The following is a 9270-nucleotide window of genomic DNA, read 5'->3' as shown; positions in this document are numbered from 1 at the left end:
ACATTCTCGGCTTATTCCACTAATCCCGGTAGACGGGGAATGTCAATGGGGAATAAGTGGAATAAGGCACATTATCTTTCGTAATATAGGTACCCGGATCTTTAGCGCAACACCTTATTCAAATTGCGTAGGTAATAAAATAATAACTCAAATATTGTGAAATATAATTTTATTGTTTTTACAAAATCTACAATACGCGATAACAAAGGGAATATAAAACTTCGCTAAATCTATTCAATTAGTTTCATAACGCTATCATTACAAAATCTATTCTTACTGCACAAGGAACAATCGTTTCAAAAAATGGTTTGGTTACGTATTAAGTAGCTTTTTTTTTCCTATGATGGCATGCACGGCTTGTGCGTCAGCCACGACGAGGTAAGGTAAAGGTAGGGAAACTTATAGGAAGGTAGCAGGTATCTTTCTTTTTTTTTTTTTGTTATTTTGGTCTATTTTCGAATTTGGAATAAGGCAAGAAATAGTTTTGTAACTGTTTGTTTTTAAACTGGCCGTTAATAGTCACGGATCAGACGAGCGAGGGTCTCTTGAGGCTGACGATGGGCGCGGTGAGGTCGGGCGGCTGCGGCGTGGTGGGCGTGGCCGAGCCGTTGGCGTAGCCGGGGTAGTGCAAGGCCTGGCGACAGACAGAGTTTCAGCTATAGTTCCAAAACACTGAACTGTCCTATCCATGACATTGACAGTGGGGCGCCACCGTCAATACCGGATCACTGGTTCCGATTTTTGCCATGTTGGAAACCATATAGTTGAACGATGGTAGCGCCCCCCTGTCATTGAGTTTGGTGGGACAGTTCAGCGTGGGTCATCTATAGGTACATACGTTGATAACGCCCGTATTCACAAACATTACTATGAGGTCTCACAGTGTGCGTGGAAGCTCAGGGTGACACACGAACCAATCACAGAGCTCTATTCAACGCTGTGCCTTCGATTTGCTGCTTCACATAAGCAAGCATAGTTTGTGAATACGGGCGTAAATCTAATTTTGTGGTCTATTCCACTTTCATCACCTGTAGGCCTAGTATGCGCGCTGCGATAAGCTTTTATCACGCCATTTTATCGACTTTACGCGATAAGACATCTGTAGGCCTAGGATGCGCGCCGCGATAAGCGGTTAACGCCATTTTATCGATTTTTCCCATACATTTTGACGTCGATAAAGTATTTCACGGCGCGCATCCTAGCCGGGCTGGATAAGACCCAGATGATCAAAGTGAAATAGATTTGTTCGGTGTGTATCGTATCGTATCCAGTACCTTTTGTGGTCCAGTTGTTTTGATCAATAGATCCAATGGTTTTGGATGCGGAAATGCTGCTAAGAATAGGTAGGTAGTTAGTTGCCTACTAAATATTATTACATTTACATTTTGAGAAATAAAAATAGGAAAGATTAGAAAATTTTGTGTTTATTTTGTGTCTTGGAGTTGAAGTGTGATGGTAAAATTATTTATTAATATTTGAATATGTTTGACATTAGTTGATGTTTGGTACAACACACAACAAAGACTCATCAGACACTCATTGACGCCACAATGTTCATCCCCTAAAATGAAAATACTTTAATGCAGGTAGGTATTATTCTAGTAACTTACATAGTATTAAATGATAAATAAATCGCATTCCGTCATGAAGAAATGCTGAGTATTGCTGAGCTACGTAGGAAAGTTTGAAAGTCTAGGAGTTTCACTTTTATGAAGTCGTATTTACAAAGCTTATAAACTCCGAAGTAATGTAATGAGTCACAAACTATTAACACTGTTATCAGCAACCATGCATTAAAGTACTAATACCTTAATACGCGATGGGCGAACCAGACCGCTTTAGCTATCCCAAAAAACACCACAAAATTAAAAAAAAAACCATTAAGTAGGTATCTACAAGTAACTAGAAGAGAACTATAAATATTGGAGGTTCATATAAAAGCAATGAAATTACATATTTTGACAAAGTTTCAGAATCTGGTTCTAAAAAGAAAGGAGCAGATGTTAAGTTTTAATAACCACAAAAGAATTGTATATGAGCAATTTTATTTCCAACAACATGATTATTAACATTCAGTTCGTATTTGTAAAATTCTATTTGAAAAGATTTTTAAAAACATCTGTCGTTAAGACCTAACTGATTCCAATGAATTCAGGGAAGCTACTATTAAGTACAAAGTTGTAAAGTTCGCGCAAATAGACTTTGACAATATTTTTAGTGTCAATTATTTCGTTTTGTAACACAGGAAATTATGTATATTTGTCGGTTATAATTATGTTGGGCAAAGTCTATTGGTGCGGACTGTACTATGTAAGTCGATTAATTAGTTCAGAACTTACTTATACGAAATTTCATTAAAATATGAATAAGGAAAAGGTCATGGATTACATTCAATGAAGCAAACATTTCATAAAATACAGTAGATTCTTTTGTAAAAAATAAACAATAACACATTTACAAAGTTAACACATAAGCAACCACAACGTAAGCAAACATTACAACCACGAAAGCGTAATTAATCATTTCGAGCGTAAGAAATAAAAATGGAAAAAGCCTTCCAGGGGATTCAATAAAGATTTCTTAACGCTTGATAATGCTCATTAGACTTTCAAATCATTAGCTCATAACAAATTAGAATTACAAGAAATAGACACAATTACGCCAATAGCAGAATTTGTAAAAGTGGTCGAAGCTAACGATCAGAAAGACGACTAAGTTAACAACAATGATCTTGATTACAAAAATATAAAACAACTATAAACCCTCACTTCTGTATGAGGAATCGGATGCTCTTAATCTAAATCAACATGATTATAAACTTAATAAATACTCATTATTTAGTATTTTACAGGACTTTTAAGGATGTTAAGGCTTAGGACATAGGTAGCACCTTTATCTACATGAAAACGACTTAATAGGGTAATTATTCGAAAGGTAAGCACAATGCGTATTTAGGAGAAGCAATTAACACAGATTCAATGAAATGGCACTTTCAATCTTTCATTTTCACAATTATCACATTCGGAATGTCTATTTCTATGCTTATATTTTAATTGGGGCAAACGCAGCCCTATAATAAGATATTTTTTTTAATTTCATTTTTTAATTTTATTTTTATAAAAATTTGATTACAGATATACACACATTGGTTAATAAAGTTTAAGTTTAAGCCGTATGGTCGTCGATTCATCCATTGTTCAGCGTATGGATGTATTTACGTGCGCGACGACATTCCTTCCTGAAAATTTTAGCTTTAATTACTAACACAAACATATAAACGTGCCCAAATCACAAAAGGTTAGTACACTGTTAGAAATATTTCACGAATCACAGAGGAAAAAAGTTTCTAATCTATTAGCAGGCAAGGCAACACAAGCAGACTTCACTAAGTAAGCCCCAGTTTTACTATGGATTATACGAGTATGTATGTACATTCTCCATGTGTATTCTGTTATATGTCTCAAAGGGATCAATACAGACGAAAGGAAAATGATAATATTATGCTTCTGTTCGCTTTGAAGTATAACCATGATATCATCAAGGTAGTCGTATTCATATTGGCATATTATTATAGGAAAAGAATAATAAATAAGAGTGTAACTTCTTAAGTTCGTTCGATTTGCCATTTGGCATTACAATAATTCAAAAAAGTATTATTATTATACCGTGCTCATGAATTCAGACTACCCTGGGACGAACATGAATCTAGTGAAATTCGAAAAGAAAGTCGAACATGAGCAGTAGATTGTAATGGGACTAAAATGATAATTACATGGCTTTCTATTAGTATACTACGGCTATTTGAGTTAAAAAAAATTTTTTTAACGTATACTTAAGTATTTACTTGGTATTTTACTAAAACTTTGGACAGACACGAATCTTCCAGTTCAAATTGTAGATTATACGTTCTCTTTGTTCTACTCTAGCGTACCTAATCAGTACCTACTTAGCATTAATCTATTGTAGCGTGTATTGTGAATGTGACAAGGTGTAAGTTACCTTGAAGATGTTGGTGAGCTCGTCGAGCAGCGTCTCGTAGCGGAAGGAGACGCGGATGTCGGGCACGTTGGTGCGCGTGATGTCGTTGCCGGCCACGCCCTCCTTCATGTAGTTGGGGCCCAGCCAGTACTGCTTCATCTGGAATGTCGGGGATTGAAAGAACTGAGATGTCTGATTGATAAGACGCAGGGACTTTTATGCCTTTGATGGTATACGTTTCATTAGCGTTCTCTTCAATAAGAGAGAAAAAATATTTATTTGACAACTAAAAAGTACAAACACAATGAGGCGGAGAAAAAAAAATGTTGCCAAAGAGGTCACCCACTCAGTAAAAGCTACTATCTTTTTAACAAAATCATATCAATATCAAAAATATATTTATTTGTTGAGACTACTTAAATTAGTTCTTACACATCGTCAAATTAATGTTCTTAAGGAGCCTTTACAATTATTATCTCATAAAATATCTTCTTGACCTACCAGAGCTACAAACATTTGGAAGTGCTGAGAAGAAGTGCTATAATGCAATAAACTTCACTAGTGTCTGTCGGTATTCAGATTATCAAAGACCAATTGTTTAACAAAGACCTAAAATAATTCATACCTCATGCGGGAAGCCAGACATCAGCACCGAGTTGCGAGCCAGCTCGCACATGTCGCACGAGCTCAGCTTCCACACTTGAGCCGCGATACTGTACTCTTCCATCAGCGGTTCCTGATTGACGGGAAATTAAATGATTAAACAAATAATAACAAGGTACTACTAGTAGGTTGGCAGAGAAAATGTATGCAGTAAACACCGGCAATGTAGTAAATTGAAGAACCGTCGAAAGAAAGTAGTCGAGTCCATAATAACGACTCGGTAAGCGAAACTAGAACGCTATGCAATTTAGTAGAGTGAAGACTTCCGAAAGGTCTTTAGCACAAGCTCTATGCGATAAACCGATGGTAGGCTAAATGGCGTGAAGAATGGACTGCTACAAAGCTGATAATAAAATAGCGACTCTCCCATGTCATCAAAATTGGTTCCCCAGTTTGTTGAAATTCCAACCGATAAAAGAAAAATTAGTTCTTTTCTTTCTTGTTCTCATGCCCCTCTTTCCCACTGGGCACTTTGGGCACGTGCCCAGGGCCCCGCGACCGAGGGGGCCCCCAGTGTTACCAAATCTCAAAAATATTTATCCCTAAAGTTGTGTCAAAACCCCCTAAAATCGCCTTAATTATTGAGTTTTCCCCCTAAAAAATATTTACAGTAGACACTTTATAAAGTTACGCTTTCGGGGGTAGCGTAACTTTAAAAAACGGACATTCAGAGGCGTGATTATGAGATTTGTAGCCAATAAATTATTAAATACATGAAATATTTCAAGTCAAGAATTAAATATTAATGTCTGTTGGCTACCATTTGTATAGGTACTTAAGTATTTACTCTTTATCTTTTTATCTTTAAAAAAAAAAAAATATTATAAATTTAAAAATATGTATTTAAAGAGTCAAAAAATCCTTATTAATACCCCTAAAAATTTTAGACCATCTCACTTATTTACCCCCTAAACCTGGGGGGAAAACCCTTAAGTTGGTAGCACTGGGGGCCCCTGTCTACTCAAAAGACCTTTCTCCAGATGATATGGTCCCTTGATCTTTAAGTGCCCAGGGCCCCTAATAGGTTAAAGACGGCCCTGCTTGTTCTCCAGTCTGAGACTTCACATACCTTAGTGAAGTGGAATTGCAGCGGGTCGTCGGTACTGAGCGTGATGCAGAGCCCTCTAGCCAGGAACTCGGGCAGCGGGTTGCGGTGGTAGTTCAGGAACAGCGAGTTGTTGCTGAGCGGCGACATCGCGATCGAGATCTGTGCCAGGTAGTACAAGTACTGCAGCACAGGCACCTGTAAACAAAATGTTAACTCAGATACAAAAACAATAAAATAATGAAGTCTACAGCCGCTAGAAACTTTAAGAAGTTTTGAAATCATGAGCACTAATATAATGATATTGACAATTTTCTTTAAGTTTTTAAGCTAACATGCTTGTGTTACGACTGGGTTCACCACAATAATCCAGCGGGGTTCGAACCAGAGTTCCTCGGATCTCAAGTTCGCCAATCCGATACCTTCACCGTTGGGCTAGCTAGACCTATCTACAAAATCATTGCATCTAAGGGAGGCGCTGCTAGACCTGATGACAAAATTGCGTAGCAGTAGGCCTTACGTTATTATGGTCGTGTAGTGTTTACGATTTCAGGTGTAGGTTTCTTCTAACTCGGATTCAGGCCAAGAGTTATCCGTCATGATAAAAGAAGCCCTAGTACATAATCTAAAGTTCGAAACGGAAGTCTTATCTATAGGATCAAATTTAAAATTGGTAATGTACTAAATATCCCACCTTGCGCAGCAGCAGGCCGTGCGAGATGTTCTCTGCCAGCATGAAGCCGCACACCAGGTGCTGCACCGGGCCCGCCTCGCCGCAGTGGGGCCGCAGCACGAACGTGTTCAGTCCTTGCTCCCTGCAACACAGAAGGTACAAATTTAACTTGGTGGCAGGAATATTAGGACTCGTGTTGTGGAAACACTTTCGAGAATTAGCTAGTTCACGTTGACTGAAGTATGGATTCAAAGTTAGTGATAAGACAAAATGTTCAAGCAATGAAAGGCTAGAATCTATGCGGGTATACCTATCTAACTTTGAGTGATATTTCATAAGTTAAAAAGGTAGTTGAATAAATGAATATGAATATGAGTTATAGGAGAATCTTAAGTTTAGTAAAAATATTAAACTGAATGTTCTCTGCAGAGTTTGCAAAGTTATATCTGAATCTAGCACAAAACTGAAATGAAATATACATTTGTTGACAAGGGACACTTGAAAGTCATGTCCTGAAATGTTTTAGCTAATTTAATAAAGAATTGGTGACATACACATACAACATTTCATGTAGGATAAACCGACAGTCATTGGACGCTGCCAGTTATTGGACAAAACAACCCTTGAATTTTCTTAAAATGAATATTCCTTCAAATACAGTGAATATTCCTTCAAAAAAACGCCCTTTTATCTCCATCAGTCAGAATTATTCTCTCAGTTGTTGAAATAGAAATGCTATTTTTAATTCAGTAAATAACTATCCAATAACTTTCTTAAGTGTCCAATGACTGGCAGTTTACCCTACTAAGATAAGTCTCATGGCTGTTATGGCTCATATCAATCGATTGCATTTAAATCATTAGGTAGGTACTTACTTGCGGAAGTGGTTGAGCACGGTCATATTGGCGTACATGTAGTAGAGGTAGTACGCGTAGGGCGGGTTCTCGTCGTCGTCCCACTGCGCCGGCGCGCGCGCCTCCAGGTCCAGCATCGGGTTCTCGGGCTTCGACTCGTCGTCCACGCTGTCGAAGCCGACCACGTGCTGAGGGAGATAAATTGATGATTAATAAAAAACTCATAAAACTCATTTATTTCTATAAATAGGTTTTAAAAAAGCACTTTTACACGTCCCAGTATTAATCCTACCACTGCTTCAGGACAATAAATGGGCCAGTGCTGAGAAGAAGCAGCGAGCAATGTAGTCATTCCGCCTGGGCATTTGTGCCACCGAGGACGTTGAATGAGAAACTAGTAGAGCTTGAAACTATGTAAAAACGAGCAACGAGAAGCAACTACTTTGCAGCATAACTACGAGTAAACAACTCTTATCCCTGCGACAAACAAGTGGAGAGTGTGTGCCTCGCTATTTCTAAGGTGTGAACTAGAAAGAAAATGGTTGTGTAGATCTTAGATATCTCTACTTTTGACAACGGATCTTCATTTATTGATCCCCTATACGTATCTACTTTACCTTGTCTTTAACCATAATATCAGCATATTCAACCATATGGTTGCGAAATTACGAATAATTTGCAAATAAAGAATCGTAAAAATAGTTTGAAATTCTTGGATGTGGAAGTTTATTCTTGCATTGTCTTACCGTGAGGAACTTGTGCAGCTCAATGTTGCTGTTGGGGTCGTTGGTGACCTCGAACAGCGGCTGGAAGATGTTGCTGAGGAACTCTTGGAAGTTCGACATTATCTTGTTCGACTTGAAGATATCACTGGAAGAAGGTGACCATCGGTTAAGTTCTGTGTTAATGTATGAAGCTAACTGAAAATGTTCAAGTGATAAAACGAATTCGGCCTTTTCGAATTTTAGTGCCAATGAGATTTTCTGTTGTTATCTTGTACACAACGGATTTAGGATGTAGAGAGAGAATAAGTACCTACCTAACATGCGCCCTGTAACGTTACCAATATGATGAATTCGTTACAAAACGAAATAAAAGGGCAGACGATGGCACATCAAGGAAACGCTGATCGACCCGACCGCGACTCAAGTCGCGTGAACTATCATGGGTCGCGCGACCTTTCATTGGCCTATGATCGCGCCGGCGATGGCGATCTGCACGCATTGGTGTGGATGAAGCTTTAGCTATACTCACTAGAGGCGCGGTATCTGGATGAGCCAGCGCACGTTGTTGGAGTGCACGTCGTACTGGATGGCCCACTTGGCCAGCTTGGCCCACTCGCCCGGGCTCTTGCCGTAGATGGACAGCCGCAGCTCTGCGTTCTGGTACTTGCTCTCTCCAAGTCTGAAGCTATACTCACTAGAGACGCGGTATCTGGATGAGCCAGCGCACGTTGTTGGAGTGCACGTCGTACTGGATGGCCCACTTGGCCAGCTTGGCCCACTCGCCCGGGCTCTTGCCGTAGATGGACAGCCGCAGCTCTGCGTTCTGGTACTTGCTCTCTCCAAGTCTGAAGCTATACTCACTAGAGACGCGGTATCTGGATGAGCCAGCGCACGTTGTTGGAGTGCACGTCGTACTGGATGGCCCACTTGGCCAGCTTGGCCCACTCGCCCGGGCTCTTGCCGTAGATGGACAGCCGCAGCTCTGCGTTCTGGTACTTGCTCTCTCCAAGTCTGACTATACTCACTAGAGGCGCGGTATCTGGATGAGCCAGCGCACGTTGTTGGAGTGCACGTCGTACTGGATGGCCCACTTGGCCAGCTTGGCCCACTCGCCCGGGCTCTTGCCGTAGATGGACAGCCGCAGCTCTGCGTTTTGGTACTTGCTCTCTTCCAAGTCTGATGCCACTTCCTAATGAGGTAATTAAAATTAATATGTTTTCTCCAGACTCTTAGTAACATCGATCCCTATGGTCTAGTATTTCTTTTTCTGTTTGGTCGTAAATTGGAAACATACGTCTAAGGTGAACCAGCAACCCCAACATTAAAATCTGT

General features: G+C 39.6%; 1 protein-coding gene across 1 annotated transcript in view; it reads right to left on the bottom strand.

Moving 5' to 3' along the window:
• Window positions 1–154: 154 nt before the first annotated feature.
• Window positions 155–9270, bottom strand: part of LOC135080475 (AMP deaminase 2) — a 44482-nt gene continuing 35366 nt past the window's right edge. Inside the window, exons 10-17 of the mRNA XM_063975110.1 lie at window positions 8964–9127; window positions 7960–8083; window positions 7235–7401; window positions 6381–6501; window positions 5711–5884; window positions 4604–4714; window positions 4000–4137; window positions 155–634 (exon numbers count right to left, since the gene is read on the bottom strand). Of these exons, the coding sequence (XP_063831180.1) occupies window positions 527–634; window positions 4000–4137; window positions 4604–4714; window positions 5711–5884; window positions 6381–6501; window positions 7235–7401; window positions 7960–8083; window positions 8964–9127 (1107 nt within the window). The 3' untranslated portion in view covers window positions 155–526. The remainder of the gene's footprint in view (window positions 635–3999; window positions 4138–4603; window positions 4715–5710; window positions 5885–6380; window positions 6502–7234; window positions 7402–7959; window positions 8084–8963; window positions 9128–9270) is intronic.

This window comes from Ostrinia nubilalis, chromosome 18 (genome assembly GCF_963855985.1).
Source record: "Ostrinia nubilalis chromosome 18, ilOstNubi1.1, whole genome shotgun sequence".
In the NCBI taxonomy this organism is placed as follows: Eukaryota; Metazoa; Arthropoda; class Insecta; order Lepidoptera; family Crambidae; genus Ostrinia; species Ostrinia nubilalis.
Note: the sequence above shows the minus strand (reverse complement) of the source record. Positions and strands in the feature narration are given on the sequence as shown.